At 40.9% G+C, this 20,874-nt stretch overlaps 1 protein-coding gene across 1 annotated transcript in view; it reads right to left on the bottom strand.

Annotated features, from left to right (window-relative positions):
* Window positions 1-4,390: 4,390 nt before the first annotated feature.
* LOC135494266 (F-box-like/WD repeat-containing protein TBL1XR1) overlaps window positions 4,391-20,874 on the bottom strand; it is a 38,485-nt gene continuing 22,001 nt past the window's right edge. Inside the window, exons 8-15 of the mRNA XM_064782171.1 lie at window positions 19,368-19,465; window positions 17,913-17,973; window positions 17,500-17,621; window positions 17,127-17,201; window positions 13,035-13,162; window positions 12,499-12,664; window positions 10,707-10,808; window positions 4,391-10,499 (exon numbers count right to left, since the gene is read on the bottom strand). Coding sequence (XP_064638241.1) covers window positions 10,473-10,499; window positions 10,707-10,808; window positions 12,499-12,664; window positions 13,035-13,162; window positions 17,127-17,201; window positions 17,500-17,621; window positions 17,913-17,973; window positions 19,368-19,465 — 779 coding nt within the window. The 3' untranslated portion in view covers window positions 4,391-10,472. The remainder of the gene's footprint in view (window positions 10,500-10,706; window positions 10,809-12,498; window positions 12,665-13,034; window positions 13,163-17,126; window positions 17,202-17,499; window positions 17,622-17,912; window positions 17,974-19,367; window positions 19,466-20,874) is intronic.

The raw sequence follows: 20,874 nt of genomic DNA, 5'->3' as shown, positions 1-20,874 counted from the left end.
CTTGTTAATCTTGAAGTTATAAGGCATAGAGGTGAAATTTTTCAAATTTGCGTTAACATACAGGGTGTCTCATGCATTGTGCTGCATCAGTCTATGCATGACTGTATGTCTAGACGACGTTTAAACTTGGCCAGGTGTATTCTACAAGAGACAAGCTTTTCAGAAATGTATAGGTTTGTGTGAGAGTAAGGTACTGCCAAGTCTACAGCCGCTGGAACAGGGGTATGCATGAAATGACGTCGCGTCATTTTTGGAGGCAGGTCGGCCTGGCCTCCGCACCGGCTAGTGAGACCTTGAAGGTCCCCTGTTTCGCTTCCTGACCTTTTCGCCCCCAGTCGTTTCGCTCCAAATCGAAATTGAAAGTGGCAGTCGCTTCGAATAGGCTGGTTACTCTAAGTTTAATTGAGTGCGCATGGTATGGCGGTCTATTGCGGTTACAATTGCCCAATTCCCGTCCAACGCTATTTCTTTGACGTTGAACGGGAATTCCCGTTAAACAGCACTCAGGGACGGACTCATAAAGATGTGACAAGTCATACGGAGCTGATGACGAATCAATAAGATAGATAGGTGATGCAAAGTCATATTCCAGACTATGGTCAATAAAAAAATCCTCTATGTCCTTTAACATCAGCGCCGAACCACGTAGATCTACGTGGCCCAAATCCACCCTCCCCTTTGAGCTGGTTATCGGAGTGTCATGGACTTCATGAAAGAACTACGCCATCGCCATCTTCAGGGCAAGGCAGGAACTGAAAAGACAAGAAAATGTCTTCAGTTAAGAAAATGTATTTTCGGTTCCTACCTTGCCCTGAAGATGGCGATGGTGTAGTTCTTTCATGAAGTCAGTTCTGAACTACGTACGCCATCGCATCAATAAGATAGATAGTAATGCAAAGTTATATTCCAGACTATGGTCAATAAAAAAGTCCTCTATAACTTTTAACACCTTCAGCGCCGAACCACGTAGATCTACGTGGCCCAAATCCCCCTACACTTCGGGCTGGTTGTCGGCGTGTCATTGATTTCATGAAAGAACTACACCATCGCCATCTTCAGGGCAAAGAAGGAACTGAAAATACCGTTGGTTTTTTTCAGTTCCTCCCTTGCCCTGAAGATGGCGATGGCGTAGTTCTTTCATGAAGTCAGTTCTGAACTACGCCATCGCATCAATAAGACAGATAGGTGATGCAAAGTTATATTCCAGACTATGGTCAATAAAAAAGTGCTCTATAACCTTTATTACCTTCAGCGCCGAACCACGTAGATCTACGTGGCCCAAATCCCCCTCCCCTTTGAGCTGGTTATCGGCGTGTCGTGGATTTCATGAAAGAACTACGCCATCGCCATCTTCAGGGTAAAGAAAGAACTGAAAATACTGTTTGGTCTTTTCAGTTCCTCCTTTGCCCTGAAGATGGCGATGGCGTAGTTCTTTCATGAAGTCAGTTCTGAACTACGCCATCGCATCAATAAGATAGATAGGTGATGCAAAGTCATATTCCAGACTATGGTCAATAAAACAGTCCTCTATAACCTTTAACACCTTCAGCGCCGAACCACGTAGATCTACGTGGCCCAAATCCCCCTCCCCTTTGAGCTCATGGATTTCATGAAAGAACTACGCCATCGCCATCTTCAGGGCAAAGAAGGAACTGAAAATACTGTTTGGTCTTTTCAGTTCCTCCCTTGCCCTGAAGATGGCGATGGCGTAGTTCTTTCATGAAGTCAGTTCTGAACTACGCCATCGCATCAATAAGACAGATAGGTGATGCGAAGTCATATTCCAGACTATGGTCAATAAAAAAGTCATCTATAACCTTTAACACCTTCAGCGCCGAACCACGTAGATCTACGTGGCCCAAATCCACCCAAAGCCACCCTGTAGTACATGAGCTTGTCACCCTGTTCAAAAAAGAGGACATTTCTGTTTTCCACCGCAACGGGCCTGTGTATTTTACAGTCGCTCTATATTGTCACCTGCAAAAATGACTTTCGGCCAATGAGACAGTACTGCACCATATCTCTTCTGGAGGTGCCCTCCCCTTCATAGCTCGCCATGTTGCCAGAGAGTGTACCAAGTCTTTGCTGGATGTGCCATGCCCCTTCACTATGCGTACTCTGATCTAGATGTGTACTCTCCCAACGTAGTGCACCATGCTTCTACTGGGTGGACCTTGTCTCCACCCTTAAGAAAACTGTGTCTCATTTTCACATGGTGAATACCTGATCATTATCATAAAGGGATTGCATGAAATCAGAACACCAGACCTGAAGAGACAGCAGATACTGCAACAACCATACCATAACATGCTGTCACAACCAGACCTGATAGACAGGAGATGCCTGGCCGTCTCTTCTCTACCACAGGCACAAGGGCCCACCCTAACGAAAAAGATATTGGATTCACCGTAGTGAACATTTAGCGTGGTGAAATCAGAATTGTGACAGCTACTGTCATCAGCTTGGTTGTGACAGGGTACAGGATGAGTGAAGCCGGCTGGTACCTACTCTTCAGACCTGGGACATCGTTACAGCTACTGTCATCAGATTGGTTGTGACAGGGTCTAGGACGAGTGAAGCCGGCTGGTACCTACTCTTCAGACCTGGGACATCGTGACAGCTACTGTCATCAGATTGGTTGTGACAGGGTCTAGGACGAGTGAAGCCGGCTGGTACCTACTCTTCAGACCTGGGACATCGTGACAGCTACTGTCATCAGATTGGTTGTGACAGGGTCTAGGACGAGTGAAGCCGGCTGGTACCTACTCTTCAGACCTGGGACATCGTGACAGCTACTGTCATCATATCGGTTGTGACAGGGTCTAGGACGAGTGAAGCCGGCTGGTACCTACTCTTTAGACCTGGGACATCGTGACAGCTACTGTCATCAGATTGGTTGTGACATGGTCTCTACAGGGAGACATACAAGACACGTGCCTTCCTATATCAAAGAGTGGCTCGATATGAATTTCAACAGTTTTTGTAAATCGCTGATAAATGATCGAGATATTAATTGCATGCTCGTGTCGATATAGTAGAAATAAAAACATGGATAAGAGCATCCTTTATTAGAAGATTGATTGCATCCAGGGTGAATGGGGAACCAGCAACCTTCCCTCCCCAGGTCTCCTGCAGTGTAAAATTGATACAACGGGTGGCAGCACAGACGTTTTGCCAACTTATCAACAAAAGGGCTTGCCCGGGAGTCGAACTCGGAACCTCACGCAGCCTAAGCTAGAATCGTATCACTAGACCAACGAGCCGTTCTATCAGCACCCTTTGTTACTGGTCCATTAATGCAACAGGTGCCAGTAGCGGTTAGAGCGCTGCGCTTTAGATTGGGTGGTCACGGGTTCGAACCCCGGCGAATGTATTTTTCCGTTTTTTAAAAGGTCTTCTTTCCATTTTTCATCCATGAACGTTTATCAGGCGCGGATTCGAATTCGATTCAAACCCTGGCGAATCTAATATCGTTTTTTTTTAAAAGCTTTCTTTCTACTTTCATCCATGAACGTTTATCAGGCGCGTATCCAAGGGCGATAGTTCAGACCTTTATATGACTTCATGAAAGAACTACGCCATCGCCATCTTCAGGGCACGGTTGACACTGAAAATATTGTTTGGGCTTTTCCTTGGTATTTTCAGTTTCTACCTTGCCCTGAAGATGGCGATGGCGTAGTTCTTTCATGAAGTCCATGAGACTCCGATAACCAGCTCAAAGGGGAGGGGGATTTGGGCCACGTAGATCTTCGTGGTTCGGCGCTGAGAAGATAGGGTTTGCCCAGGATCACATTCTTGATGACCGATGAATGATAAAGAAAGACCAGTGACCTGCCCAAGATCACATAGCAGATGACCAAACGATTCCTTCTTTATAGACTTGAAAACCTGGAAAGCACATCTACTGTGACTTGTAGTTGTACTTTCCAAGCGTACTTTCTCAATCCTCACCAAAAAGTCCCAGGGAGCGAAACGACTGGGGGCGAAAAGAGCAGGGAGCGAAACAACCGCAATTCAGGAATTTTTTCAGTCTCGTCCGCAGGTTCCCAATTGCAAAATGCACATGAAATGCACTGGGAAGGCCTATTAATCGAAAGATTTGGCTTTAATTTCAACTTTACCTGGTATCAAACATCCAAAATATCACAAGATACAATTAGTCGTATTTTTCACCCTCTGGTCCTACAGTTGTCCACAGACAATGGCTGTACCTCCTTGGTCAAGACACTTGTCTCTGTCACAACTGTCCTCGGAGACATTGGCACAACCTGGCTGATCCTCCTCAATTAATTTTTGAAGCCATTTAGATAATAACCATGCTCCATGTCTCACATGCACATCCTCAACAAAAAAGACGTAAGAACATAAATAAACAAACAAAGAGCACAAATGATGTATTATCAAAATATAGCAATTTATTCAGATGTTTAATGTACCTTACAAAGAAATTAACCCAGCTCAAAATTTTGCGAGGTCACTGGGTACATTCCTTCCCACAATTCACTACCCTGCGGCTGAACATCTTCTACGACTGAATGCTAAAATTCCTCAGAAAGCTATCTATGCTAATTTGGGCAAGAATTACAATTAACAAGAAAAGACGAAAAAATATCTAAGCCGAGACCCAAAATTTCTCATCCAAACTGCGATATTTTTCTCCCACATTGAAGTTCAAGGACCATGAAATGTTAATAATATTCAAGTATATTTTATTGGTGAATCAAATTCAAAATTTATCTGTTTAAAGATAAGTTTCTGTTCTTACATATATGCTTAACAACAGCACTCTTTTTTCTAGAGTAGGAAGCATGTGAAATGATTGCTATCACTGAGGAAATTAGCACGCCTGTCACTACAGAAAGTGCAATGGGATACCAAGGTGATTTGTATCAATAAAACTTGGATGAAAAAGGATCAATTTATCGAAGAGAAAATTTGATAAATTAGAGCACTGGGATAAGAACATAAATCCTACTTATAATCTTTGGCTAAACTCAAAATCAAGACACAAGATAAGGTCAAAAAGCATCTGTAAATCCAAGTAGAGTCCATTCAACAAATGATTGAGACCACCAATTTCTGTGCGTGAAGTTTGCAATACGAAATAAGCAAATAAACTAAACCTAAAGACAATTTAAGTGAATTCAACCACAGGTTTAGTGAATGTTTACGAAGGACCCCAATGATGAAATGTTCTGCCCCAAGAAAGTACAAAAGAATTCAACAATATCTAAACATTGTCTCAAGTTTTTAGCATTCCACATAGGTCATCAAAAGGTTGCTTCCATCTCACTCAGCCTCCCAAAAAGAGGGTTCTGTGCCATTCGGTGATATGAATAAAGACTAGCAAATGCTTTTATCTAAAACTCCATGTACATTTACACTAGGCCTTTCTGTACAAAATTGAAGTAAAAGCATTTGCTAGTCTTTATTCATATCACCCATTATCTAGGCTAGTGTCACAATTTCTGCACCCTGGGGAACCAGTATCCCAATTTACCCCTTTCCCAGGGTCATCCAGGGCCAGCTCAGTAAGCTGACATACTGCCCAGATTCTTGTAAAGTTGGGAACTATCCTTGAATGGTGCAACTTAAGTTCTCCGAAATATCTCTAGGGGAAGGCGCCAATTTTGCTAGTCACAACCAAGTTTAGACTTTACTGGAAACGATTTGTCAAACATGGACTTTGCGTCATAACATCTTGATCTTATAACCTCTTGAGCTTAAAATAGACAAAGTGAATTTGGCGCAGCGCTATTGAATCACCCTGTAGAGGAAGTATTCACGTCTCTTTCTGTCCGCCAGAACTGAGTGGGATGGAAGCGAACACATATTTAATTAGCGTACTAAAAATGCCACTTCAAAACCAGTGGTTGATCAACGTGGCATTGCTACATTTACAGTATTTAATACGAGCCACCTTTAGGACTGAGGAGTTCAGTGTGAATGTGAGGGGGGTGTACCAATGGAGATTATCAGGATACATTCTCCAGGGACCAGAATATCTGCGTCAGTTGTCGCACCACAACGCTAGGGAAAAGTTCTCAATTGGATACTAATGCTGTTGGCTTCAGAACAGATAAAAAATTTGTAACTTATTCTTATGAGATGCATGACCAATACACAAAACTGTGACAAAAAGATCTCAAAGGGAATTTTGTCAGAGCAAATCAATGCCCGTCCTGCATCTCTAGGCAATTCATTCACCACTAAGTCATCACTCTATGGAATTCATTCCCATACGCAAGTTTCTGAATGGAATCCTGTTGTCAACATAATCATCAGGCCGAACCTAGCCAACTGATCCTAGCCAGACTTAACAGGATATGAGAAAGTACAATTTCGTGGGCTGTAAAATTGGTTAGAGCATGCTAAAGCGCTGGTTATATAAATTCCCCTTTGATGACAATATTCATTGAACTGACGAATATTACTTTTTCAGGTCTCTTCTCTGGATCAAACTTCATAGTTTGGCCAACCGAAAGCACATTTGGCTGTGATTTTATAGCGCTATGATCATGATTCATCAGTATCCAATTGAACTTCAATTCAAGGAATTTATTACCAGGAACGACAATTTCAAAATTAGGACGATTTTTATTACTACAATTCTCTATTCCGCATTTGGTATCCCCAGTCCTTTAAAGGGTGGTACATAAAAAAGTTTGTCATCACTTCAATGTTTATAACTGTACACATAGTGAAAACAAAGTCTCTCGCTAGATCCCTGATACGGTTGAAAATCTATCTGTTAACTAGTTAAAGAAGGAGACAACAAGCTTGAAGTCTTTCCAAACAAGTTTGAACTCGGATTGAAATTGTTTAACAAAAGTTCAAATTCAGTTTGGAACTGCTCCAAATAAGTTCAAATTTTAGTTACATCAATGCACATGTGAGATTGCAACAACATGAGCTAATATGCTCCAGTCCCAGAAGTTAAAAACTTGTAACTATTATATGAACTCTCTCATTTTCAGCAGAAGAAGACTCCTCTTCAAACTTGTCTGAAACTAGTTCAAACCTGTTCAGGAAACATTCGTTCAAACTTGCTTGAAACTACATGTAGTTTAAACCTGTTCAAAACACCAGTTCAAACTTGTTTGACTGTTCAAACTTGTTTGAAACTTGTTCAAATCTGTTCAAAACACTAGTTCAAACTAGCTTGAAGCGTGTTCAAACTTGCTCGAAACTAGTCCAAAACTTTGCAGAACCAATCAAAACTTCAAAACTAGTTCATAATAATCACGATCTGGACAGTAAATATGAAAACATCACACTGGCATGTCACGTGACAGTCACATGACTTTATCGAACCAACCATGTGACTATCTATACCCACTGAACTCAAAACTTCATCGAGCCATGCAGAACACAAAAACATCGAACTCATCCCATTCATAAAACTCTTGACGAGTATTAGTGGGGAGTGTGCTATTTTTGACTTAAGTGTGTGCTTTCCAGCAGGAATCAAAGGGCCATGCAGATGAGAGGGTTCTTTCAATTTCCCATCAAAAAATTTTTTCTTGCAATTTTCATTTTTTTATGATAATTGGAAGCTGTTTGTGAAATCGTGGAAAATAGAACACGCACAAAAAATTGGCGGTAAATAATTTTAATGCGGCTGTATATTTGATTATGACAAAATCACCCACTCTCGAATGCTGATCATCCAAAGCTCGTCAAGAGAACCAATTGTATCACTTTAAAAGTATCAAAATCAAATGCTAATTTATGATATTTCAATGACTTGTACAGAAACACTTCCAGAGAGGGCAATTCAGTCGAAAACATCTACATGCACACCTTGATTCCCACACTTACATCCAACCACCCAAAAGTGTGGTTTGTTTACGACGGAGATTGTGATACTACGGCAAGTGTACGAACATCACCACTTGGGACAACTAGTGCCACCTAGGGTACAACTCTCACATTAATAACCATGTTACAAGAAGTCTTGTAGTGTTATTTCTTGGATACTAGAAGTGAAGGGGCAGGGGCATGCCTTGTAATGTTCCATCAACAATATTCAGGGGCCCTCTGGGTACTCAAAGATCTTTAATTTTACCCATGGCTAGCAGGCAATGTTTTCCAGTTAAATATCGCTAATCAAAGCTAGGCTAACTTAGCAAATAATTCCCTTATTGACATTGTGTAGTAACATGTTGAGATTAGCAGTAATTACAGAGGGTTTATCAGATACAACAAAAAATATCAGGAACTGCAAATTTCTGTAATCTTTCACCAATAAGATTTATTCATGATTTTTTTCCACTCCTCATTTTGAACTCGGATACCCACTGAAAGAAACAACTGTCAAAAGCAGCCCACTAACAATCAGACTTATGGAGCCCCTTTTCACCGAAGGCTCATCTCCACATAAGCTATTCATCCCGCATATCACACAGAAGGCCATCATTTTCTACGCCACACTGCCATGAACCAACCTTGTGCGTGAATTGCTTATGTGGAGATAAGCCTCGTAGAAACAGGGAATCATTGTAGCATGTAACAGCATCAAGTCCCTGCACATACATAATTCAATTAACACAACTTTATCAAAATGAATTTACAAACAGTGAAAAAATAGAGGCAAAAACAGACCAAGGGAAAGCGAACAAACCATTTGTCGTTGGGCAAAATTAGGAGGCCCTAGTGCTACATTTTTGTACCTGATTCATTACCCTATGACATCAGTTTAACCCTTTGAGGCTGTGCATTTTAAATCAATAAATTGGCCAAGATTTTTCTGTGATAATTCAATTTTCTAATGTCAGGAATTTATCTTTTCTCAACTTTTCCATTTTTAGAATCAGAATGCCTTGATAAACAGAATTCTATAGATGTTGGCTTTGCGACTCGAACTGGCCTCAAAGGGTTAAGTGACATTTTTAAAATGTGTTCCGAGGGACACATGAAATTGAAAACCTTGACCACGTCTTGTAACATGGACACAGTCAACGCGTAGACCAAGTATGTAGCCATTGAAAATCTCGTCCTGTCGCTTCGTAATGGTGAATGGTTTATTCCTCGATACAAAAACTTCATGATTTCTAAAGAACATTCGTTGGCACCAAGACAAGCCTTCTCTTTCCCTTACTTCGAATAACTTCGTCACTCGAACCCTCAGCCATCAAAAAGTATACAAATCAGAGTCGGAGCTTTCAATCTGGGACACATAAGCTCCCTCCTAGATCATGTAAAAGCTTAAACTGAGTTTACGAGTTCTCATCCTTTGAGTGCACACACCTACTAACTTCTCAAAAATCGTAACATGTCAACCCATACCCTCATCAGCCTTTCCGGACCAACGCAGACCTCGCAAAAGTCAAACAGAACTCCTCAAAAACAGTGACATCATGCCTCAGTCAGTGAACCCACGGCCTTCGCGTAGTAGCACTGACTGTCAATAGGGTATGCATTGTTGTGACAAGAGACATGATGTCGATTTCGTTAAGAGTTTTGATATCTTTTGACACACATCGCTAGTGAAAATCATCGCCGCTTACTGGTATATCAACCCCCTATTGAAATGAAACTACCAGTGTGTACTATTAGAATTATTTTGTGTCGTCATTTTTCTGTTGAAATTTACTGAAGTTGAAGTTGATCAAGCGACTTTTAAACAACCTTCATCCTGCCATTAATGATATTCCAATGGCCATGTTCAGAACCAGTGTACATTTCAACTTCCTGATCCTACACAGACTATATCACAAACAAATCATGTGCCTGAAATTCTTTTCCGAGCCATCATCTTATTGGACTTGAAACACTGAATTTATTTGCTACGGCCTCAATTTTTTGTCAAAACAAATGCCCACATGTAACACAGCAACGCCACCTATGACAAACCCTCGCAATTACAATTACTTCAGAACACCAAGACTTGTTTTTCTTTACCACCCCCCACTGTCACCTATCAAATTTCTTACTAAATTTCAAGAAGTTACCTGTCAATATATTGCCATATGTCGAAAACAAAGACTGCTTCAGATTTCGTTTCAAGAACACAAGCCTCAACATAATATTTCAGGGACATAAAAACTTCGCACAGAAAGTTCACCACTGGTAATGTTTCAAATATCTCAAGTCCATTTTCCGACACCCCACAAATCCTGCTCTGCGTAACCAAACGGAAAAGGCATGCTCTTGGTCTGCTGCCTAAAACTCCAATATCCTCCGTGCTGCTGACCTCAAATCAAAAAGAACCCAAAGTGGCCATTTTTTAAACCATCTCCAGTCCTGTCCCTGATCTCGATCATGTCACCAACCGGACTATGGTCCTGGTCCGATCAGAAAACGACTTCGTCTAAGACTCGCCTTCCTACGCCCGCGTGACCTTGACTTCGACCAGCACGCGTCATGGCGCCTCGGTCGGGAGTCCGCTGTAGGAATACGGCGACGCCACGTCATCTCTCGGCCGAGATGACATGTGTCTATTTATAACCACGTGATGAGGTAGACCATTACTACTTCCTAAGATCAAGGACCACCACCTGTAAAAATGAAACAAAATCAAGTTCAGCAAATTTCCAGGAATTTACAACTCGAGATTTTGAAAATCTGCTATTTCTGTGTCTCAGTTTCTTTTCGAACAAGATGTATTCATAGCAAAGAGGGACATAGCAGCAATAAATACAATCGGAAGTAGCTGTGATTTAAACCGCTTGTTTACTTTTCATTGTATTCTTTATGATACTTACAGAACCGTCTGATGCACTGGCTCCAACTTTGTCTCCCCGATGATTCCAGCAAACCTCAAATATGCCGCCCGTACCACGGTAACTATGTACTAATGAACCAGACTGAAAATGGAGAAAGAGAATTGGAATATATCATTGTTTTCTTATCCTTTTTAGCTCACCTCTTAGCAGAGGTGAGCTTATCCCATACCGTGGCGTCCGTCGTCGTCGTCGTCGTCGTCGTCGTCGTCGTCGTCGTCGTCGTCGTCGTCGTCGTCGTCGTCGTCGTCGTCGTCGTCGTCGTCGTCGTCGTCGTCGTCGTCGTCCGTCGTCCGTTAGCAGGGCACGTTTCGTAACTGTTAGAGCTATTGAGTTGAAACTTGGTACACATGTACCCTTATGTAATGACACCTGGGAGACCAAGTTTCGGTCCGATTCGTTTCATGGTTTGGCCACCAGGGGGCCAAACGTTAAAAGTGAAAATATGCAATATCTCCCTTAATAGTAGTCGGGAAATTTTGAAAAAAATATGGTAGGTACTTCTAGCAAAGGTGCATCATATATCCTCCGGGTTTTTGATTTGACCTCCTTTTCAAGGTCACAGAGGTCAAATGGTGTAAATTGGCCGTTAGGATGTAACGATGGCACGTTTCTAAACTGCAATGACTATTGATACCAAATTTGGTACACATTTACCCCTTAGTCAGGTGATCTCAGGGACCGAAGTTTGGTCCAATATGATTCACCACTTGACCACCAGGGGGCAAAATCCAAAAACCTTAAAAATGTGATTATTCCTTAACTTCTTGCCCGATTGCCACCAATTTGATATCATGGGTACATCTAACCACCATACAGTATATGTCACACAGGTTTTTAATTTGACCTTCTTGTCAAGGTCACAGAGGTCAAATGGCGTAAATTCGCCGTCGGGCCGTAAACTATGGCACGTTTCTTAACTGCAATGACTATTGATCACAAATTAAGTACACATGTACCCCTTGGTCAGGTGATCTCAGGTACCGAAGTTTGGTGCGATCTGATTTGCCGTTTGGCCTCCAGGGAGGGGGCCAAATCCTAAATTCTTCAAAATGCCATTATTCCTAGTAATGACTTGCCCGATTGGCACCAATTTTATATCATAGGTACATCTAATTCTAACAACCATTCAATGTGTCACCCGGGTCTTCTTTGATTTGACCTACTTTTCAAGGTCACAGAGGTCGAATGTACTGTAAATTGGCCATTTTGGGGAAATTGTAATTGCTTGGACCTACATCAAACCTAACACTACATGACACAAGACCATGCTCTTTATCCATCTTTCCTCCACATGAGGTGAGCACAATGGCCCTGGCCATTTCATTCATATTCCAGGCAAACCATCACACAAGAATTGCTCCTGCCATAATCGCTGATTATTGGTGCCTAGTTGATGCAATCAAGTTGATGTCATCAGCTGTTAGACCCCCCCCCCCCCCCACGAGCTACAAATCTTTTTGAGCAAACAGAACTTAAAACCCATCTTCCACAGGTTACGTGCATAATACGTCATGGGCACATCCCCATGATGTTCAAGTGACGTGCATAGTGCTCATGCCCTACAATTTTGATTCATCAGCACAGAATCACAGCCTCTCCAACTCAGGAAACACTGGTTTAATCCAAATACTATAGATGGCGCCACTTTTGAATATTATTCGTCCGTTAAGATAAAAGTCATCATATTGTTACCACTGCTCCGCTCGGGCTAGCCAAGGCCAAATAATGGCTTCTGCAGAAAAGGGTTAACATGACTAAGTTGTCTATTTACCTGTACATTCCATATATGGACACACTTGTCAAATGAGCCGCTGGCAAGGAACTTCCCGTCCGGACTAAATGCAACACTGTAGACGGGTTCCTGATGTTTTGTTAATGTATGTATGCACATGCCCCGTTCGACGTCCCACAATCGCACTGTGGAATCAAATGAAGCACTGAAAATAGAAACACAATGCCTTTGTTGATGAATCCACAAAATACAGAGTCGACGCTATTTAGCTGATTTTGGCGCGTCTGTTTCACAAAGGCCGATCACACGTAAGAAAGGTATTACATACAGGCGCAGCTCAACCGGCTAAATAGCATCGACACAGTATTGAATATGCAATAGAACCTCTCTATTGAAGACACCCTAAGGATTGACAGGTGCTGTCCGTAATAGAGAGGTGTCTCTAGTCCATTCATGAATGTTTTGTCCACAATTTCAAATCCCCCTTGAACATTTCTTGGTTAAGTTCATCGTAGCAAGTGATTTATTGGATGAGACAGTCGACTGGGGTTGAGAGGAAGGGAACCCCTGGTTACCTGGCTAAGATGAGAGGTGCGCTAGGGTTAATCGTTCCTGGGCCCGTCGGACTCCACTTGATTGTGTAGATTTCCTTACTGTGTGCCTGCAGGTCGTGCAAACACCCATCTTGTTTCATGCTCCATATCTGCAAAGACAAATCAAGAGATTTTGAGTACAATTTCATTTCTCATTTTCATTTAAACTGCCATATTTTAGCACCTCTTTTTTGGCGAATTAGCAAAAATTCCTGAAATATAATTTCACCATTTTAATTTTTTTGGCGAAATTCAAAATTTCTTTCTGTTTTTTCGTGATATATATTTTCACAAATCAATGTCATTCATAAAATCCACGAAAATACAACACCCGTTTTATACAATATTTGTTTGAAATTTAGGAGTAAACACAAATAATGGTTTTCAATCAAGTGTGTTTCCCGTGTCAAGTCGCTTTCACATGTTCTCACTCTCATTACGTTAACCCCTTAGCACTCCAGCGTTTGAATTGTTTTCTCATCTGTTCCCCCAGAAAAAATTCCTAAAAAATTATCAATTTCAACATGAAATTTGTAGTAGTAACAGATAACTCGCTCCAAACATCGGCTCAAATAGAACGACGTTTTGATTCAGCACTTTCACAGCAGACGTCACCCGTAAATCGCATGCGTCCCTGGGCGCTTGAAGGAAAAAGCTGCCGGCGTCCACGGGCGTCTTGAGGGCTCAAGGGTTAACTCATTAATCAATACAGCAGACGGCCAAATGAATAGTGCAGAAGGTGCTAATGGCATATTCATAAAAAAACTCCGATTTCATGCGAGAAAGTACATGCACTATTATTCTGATAGAAAGTACATGTACTTTCCTAGAGTACAATTCTTCTTTTTTCCAGCAACACTTTAGCTTAAAGTGTGGCTCACACCATTTCCATATTGTAACACAATGATGTTGCTCCAGTTATTCAATACGTTGAAAGGAACTGCCATCTCGCCTTCACCTCATACTAAGTTGAGTTGGAATGAGTTATACCTCACTCTGTGTTGACTGGAATGAGTTACCTCATTATGTGTTGACTGGATGAGTTACGCGTAACAGGCTCTAGAGAATCGAGCACACTAAATGATACTTCAAGAGAGGCCAGTATTATTGCCTGGCTTAAAACTGCTATTCCTTAACATCAATTTCACAAAGAAATACCATGCAACATCTAATTGACATGTATTTTTAAAAAAGAGATCATTAGAGACTGTTATGCCTCAAGAGTTTATCAGACCCTTCGTTCTTTGAAGAGACAACTCGACAGACTGACCTCACCGAAGAATATCTGAGTAACCGGAGATGAACTTTTTATTACAGGCCTCTCAATTACATGATTCCTACACCGTATAACGGTGTAGGCCGTACAGGATGTCCCCAAATTAGGTCTATTTTTTTTTTTTTTAATTTTTTTTTTAATAATATGACCCCCTGAAGCGTTTTTTGACCCCTGACATAACCAAATCTCATCCAAATGGCCTAATTTTATAGCTTTACCCTAAAAATTATGATTTTTCAGGTGTATGTGGTGATAACAGTCACTAACTTTGATTTATGACGTCGCTGTTCAGGCAAATTGGCGCGATGAAATGTCCCCAAATTAAGCTAAAAAGCCAAAAAACATGTCCCCAAAATAGGCTAAAAAAAAACAGGGTGTAGAGGTCACCACGTAATTGAAAGGCCTGTATTATGGTGATGTTCCATGGTACATTTGGAAAGGTTTCGATGTGAGCGCTTAGGACTCTAGCAAAAAATGGAATATGTTATGCAATATTCAATATTCTGGCACATTTCTGCAAAATATGGTCTTTTTTTCACAACATTTTCAAGCTTCATGAATAAAGACAAGTTCAAAGAAATTAAAAGGATTACATTACATCAAGCTGGCAAAACAAGTATGTTTAGATGATCATGTTTCAAACCCAAAAATTTGCATTATTGTAAAAAGGACAACTCAACTGGCAATATCCAGGTCACTTATACTTTTTGCCATCCAACTTGGAAAATCCGGTCTATTTCCACTCACTGCCATCTTTTTAACGACACCATAAAACACATTTTTAATCTTCCTAAATCAGGCTTAGTGTACTTTGAGAGCTTCCCTCATTTTTCACAACATTTCCATTAAACATGTACTCTAACGAGACTAAGCAGAATTTAGAGGGAAGAGACTCAATCACGGTCCCAAGTTTAGTTTTTTCGCAAATTTCTCCCAAATGGAGGAGCGTTCTAACAAATAGGGACGCCACACTGGATACTGCTGCATTCTGGAGTTTCCCAAGATATATCTCACATCTGATCACCGAAGGCAATTTTTCACAACATCTTTCATGACACCGCTGTGTGACATCAATTCTTCTCAGACAGGCCGATATAATTGAATGCTCACCAAATCTTTCCGAAACAACCCAGTCGTCATGGCAACTGATAAATGCCATCATAACGACTATAATTACTTTTATGATTAATATCCCTTTATGACAGAATAGAGATTATTTACATCGAAGATAAATCCCACACTATAATTGATATGTTTTTATTTATAATTTCTTGAGGGGGCCAATTCAAATGGAGATTTTGACGAGACCACATAGATTGATAATTCAAATCCTTCTTCGAACCGAACCAAACAGAGGAATGCCCTCAGACAATGCGGTCCTGGTTGTCGGCACTGGAATTAGGCCAGATACTGACAACAAATGAAATTGGAAATTTCTGGACAGTGACAACACCAGACCTCCGAGCAAAGACTTTGTATGCGAACATGACTCACTGGAAGAAGACCTTTAAACAGCATTAAAGGCAATGTTAAAAGCCTGCTTCAGTGCCAGCTGCCCTTTAAATAGGAATGTTGAGAACAGAAACTTATCACAGGTCAAAACACTGACAAAACACTGCAGAAAGAGGACGACTTTTGCGTAGAATTTCTCCCCGTATCCATGATAAGTCCCTGATCCCAACCTCCCAATCGTCAACCGGTCAACCTGAAAAGCGTGGCACTATAATTCAGTTCTGTACATTGCTACATGGTGTCAGCATAGTAGGAAATTGACCTCATTCTTATTACTGTTATGGAAATAGGTCATTATAGTAATTCCTCATAGATCTGCTTCTCACCACATAAAACCACTCCACACAATACAAGTCTCAGCACATAAGTAGCTATTAGTCAACCCTACACATGGAACATATTGTGACGGCACGAGATTAATCCAAATTGCCTCATTGATATCAAGGTCATAATTCTTCCCGCACGTATGTAATAAAGAATGCCATAAAGAACACCAATATTATTCACAACCGTCAGTTCCACAGAGTACCACATGGTGTCAGCATGCTAGGAAACTGACCCAATTCTCTATAAGAAAGAGGTCAGATTAATCTGTATTGATCTATACAGTGTACACCATAATGAAGTGTGTATTGCATCCGTGATGAACCATTGTCAAAATCTATCAACGAAGGAACTGGCAGCTGTGTTATCAATTATTTACACACAGAACAAGAAGACTTCTTTCTTAACGACATAAATAACCCACGCAAAGGAAAACAACAGGCTGTACTCCTTAACCCCTCCTGGGGACATCATAAGATCAATGCATGGATGTTTTTCAAGGATATCTCATTAGGAGTAGCCCTTGTTGATTGATCAATGAATGGGAAGTAAAACTGAGGTTCCTTTATGGCTTTCCAATGACTATTAGCAGCCTGTTGGGGCAACAAGCTGGACCCAGGGGTGCCAGGCTGCAGCCCAGCAGGTTGGCGCAAAGAAAACGTTTTTCAATTTTTTTCCTTTTGACTTCCCTCTCACACTCAAACCACATGGCAAATGAGTATAAATAAGTCTATTTCTGACTCAAAATCTCCCTAATAGATCTAAATATTGCCTATAATCTATGAAATAAGTGAGTTTAGTGTTGACACACGTCTTTTGCAGCATTATCGCTAACATTAACGAGAGCAAACACAGAGAGACTGTGAGTGTGACCGCAAAGAATGATGAGTCAGCCAGTCACTAATGTTCAACTCTCCTTACCTACGTACGAGCTCACACCAACAATAGCGAGAATGTCTTACCTTTAACGTCATATCGTCTGAACAAGAAGCCAGGAAATTGCCTTGTGGGTCCCACTTGATGGCATTCACTTCATTCTGAAACACGCAACGGGAATATTTCAACATCGGTAAAATTTCAAGGCCACGTTTCACGCAGTGAAATCTCAGCAAAAACTTTGTCCCGCTTCAAAACAGGAATGTTCCTTCAAGTAGACACTAGGGCCTGTCCTTCTGCAGGATCCCCTTAAAACTGGAACCTTGGGCCGGTCCTACCGCAGGATCCCCTTAAAACTGGAAAATTGGTCCTTCAGCACGGTAGATCGGCACAGGTCTGAAGCCGCTTAGCACCGATGCCATCAAGGAGAAAGTTAGAAAGACAAGATGGCACTCTTACCGTGTGTCCCTGGAATGTCTTGATAGGCTTATCTACACCTAGTTTACATACATGTATACACTGGTCGGTAGAACACGAAGCAAAGCTCTGGTTGCTCTGCCAATCTACGTCCAGCGCAGGGGCTGAAAGGCAAAATCATCATTTCATTACTGAATATCATCAGTATTGACAAGTATGTTGAATTTCTGCCGATCTCTTTCAAGAACAGAACATTTTCATGTAATTCTCCAGCCAATAATGAGAAAAAGTTAGAGCTATTATGCTAGCAATTCAATACTTTCAACAGGATGAAAACGGTTTTCAGCACTTCTTTCCAGTGTAACAAAACCAGCTACCCTTGCTACTCGGCTCATTTCCAGGAAAACAAACATCACCATGGTTACGTCTCACCACGAAACGCTCTGTATACTCACCAGAATGGAAAGCAAACTGCTGCGTACAGTGCCCGGAACTGGCATCCCATATTATTGTCGTCTGCAAGAAAGAAATATTCACATCAATTATATTGTGATACAGATAACTAAAGAAATATCACCTGGACAACAGCATGTTTTCAGATTGAAACAAATTTGATTTGAAGCCACCAAGCTATACTCAAAGACCACCCTAACCCTCAAGCAAGGACAAATCAATAAATTCATCTCATATTCATACCGGTAATGAATAGCAATCTGAGGCACTTCATTCACTTCTAGTTCATCAATTTACGAAAAAATACTCCAAATATGATACATTAGGTGAGAGAAATTTATAAACGTCGCCACATTTCCCCGGGACTTGCTGAATGGAGAACCTGCTCCTTTCATTACAACAGCACATAATCGGATTTTGTTCAGCGTAAACTTTGACCTTTTGCTAATGCACGATCGCAAACCCTTGATCATATTCCGTGACATTCCTGGGTAAAGGTTATTCGATATCTGGGGTTGTTTATTTGCCATGACATGAGTCACACACCAGACTTTCCATTTTCTGATTATTTCTGGACATTTATTCCCGGCTGCCGGATCTCTGGTGCAGAATCTTGGGCGTCTGTGCGGCAAAGGAGATAACATCGATGTTCATAAACATGAGGCCACGGTGCCTATCACCCTTGGAGCCATGGGTTCAATTCCCTGTCAGACTGCTGTCCCATAAATCATTACTTTTACCTTTGGAGCTATCATATTTTGCAACAGAATCTAAGGTTGATGAGTTATGGATGAAATGTTTCATCCAAGTCTGTTACCTTTGAAACCTAAGTTCCAATTCCCAGACGGATGCTCCCAATTGAATTTTTCGGAAATCCCCGAGAACTTGGCTCGCCGCCTGTTGAACAACTGGGGCAAGGTTACAGCAGAAAATGTCAATATTTTGTGCTGTTTACATCGCTGAGTCATCAGTCAATTGCGGCATCGAGTCCCTCGACACAAGTTGTTATTGGGTTAAACAATGTGCGTCTTCAGTAAAACATGAGAATGGGAAGATGTTGTGTTGATCAAGATGAACAATATCAGAAAGAAAGTATAAGATAACACAATTTTTCGTAGACAGACATAGAATTTTGTTGAGACTAACTTTCGACACTACCATGTCTCTTTCAAGGTCTGCCAGCGAAATGTTTACGTCGATCAACAAAAAATGATGTCATCTTAAACTTTATTTCTGATATTCTTCAGTAAAACAACCATGATAAGATTACGACATAAACTTCAGAACAAAACACTTGAGAATCAGACGTTTACATTTTTGAATATTTCTCGCCACTTTCGAGAGATTTTTTTATCTATGAAGGGCAGTTCTCCAAAACGTGAAAAGCATCAATCGAACCAACCATTTCATGACGCTGTTTTATGTGGTAATTGCGACCTTTTCACCAATTTACTTACCTTATCTACCCCTGCACTTAGAATATAATTTCCTTTTTTATTCCATTTTAAAGCAAAAATCGGACCTTTATGTTGCCCTAATGTACTAACTAGACGGCCTGAAACAGGAAAAGATGAGGTAAGAATAGAATGGCGTTCAAAATTAAAGAAATATTTACCACCTGGAGCACTCGGCGTGAATTGACTGGGCGCAAATTTGTTTGAAAAATTCTCTACTGAGGCTTAACACAACACAAGTTCGTTCAGTTTTTTGCAAAAACAACTTCAAAGATAATATCATCAACAAACCACTTCAACTGCGACCTTTCATAATATCAAAAGTAGGTTGACACCGTCTCACAGCCCTGTTTTTGACTTTGACGATATTTTGAAAAAGTCACTAGCTTGCGTAAACATTGTGTCTTCGTCCGTGAAGGGAGCATGAGTGGAGATGACTTGTACGTTACGTTTATTAATCATAGCAAATTAAAGCGTAATGCTTCCTTGAAATCTTTACCCTGCTCAGACCTAATAGTACTTTTAGCACTCAAAAATCACAAAGTACTGACATTTTGTAACGTTTTCCACACTATCACCATCAAATTTGGCTAAAACAGACTCCTCTTGACAAACTGTTAATATTCTGAGCTGCAGCCATAATTTCTCAGCATTTAATTGAGGGACTTTTGCGCCAAAAGGAAGTAACCTGGCCTTAATATAGAGCAGTATGTCACTAAATTACAGCAATTTCATTCTCTTTTCATCAGTACATTTATTTACTATGGGTTTTTCTGGTTGGAATGCTGTCCTATTTTTGGCTTATTTACGCGGGTTAGACAAACATGTTTAGAATTCACGGAGAAAAAAACAAGCTTTCTCTTTGTTAATTTTCCATAAAGAAAATCTAGGTCAGTTGTACTTGAGGACTGAATTTTGGCAGAGACCTTTGAAATGTTTGATTAAAGTTTCAACCCACTAGACCTGATGAACTATTGCCTCAAATGACCCGAGAGAAAAGCTCGGGAGTGCATTATTTGTGCTCGGTGAGATCTGGTTTTAACAGATTGCTGGTTTTAGGGGCAATATAAAGGTCACCTGTGCTTCACTCATGTATTTTTCTAAATCTAATGCCAATTAATTTCTAACCAAGTAAAGGTGACCTTTAAGCCTTTGTTTGAGAATAGGAAACCTTCTTACACTCAGCTACTAAAGACAAATCCTACTCAAATCAACGGCAGGCAAAGAGAAAGCTTTAATAAGCCCCTGTGCAGCCAATTCCAAGCCAAGTACCTTGTAACATGGGAGTTCATTGACCAATTCGGACATAAGCTAACTTTTGATAGCAACTTCTGCTCAGAGTGCATTTAGAGTATGGTTACATCACAAGATGGCCAAATGGCAACCAGAAAGTAGGTCAAATCGACCTAATTCTATGTTAAGCACTCACATTATATCCAGACGTCACCTTGACCTTGAAATGAATACACTAACCCAAAGGCAACATGTCTGCCACTAAAGACGACATGAA

This window comes from Lineus longissimus, chromosome 10 (genome assembly GCF_910592395.1).
Source record: "Lineus longissimus chromosome 10, tnLinLong1.2, whole genome shotgun sequence".
In the NCBI taxonomy this organism is placed as follows: domain Eukaryota; kingdom Metazoa; phylum Nemertea; class Pilidiophora; order Heteronemertea; family Lineidae; genus Lineus; species Lineus longissimus.
The sequence above is the reverse complement of the archived record's forward strand: the minus strand, read 5'-3'. Positions and strand labels throughout refer to the sequence as shown.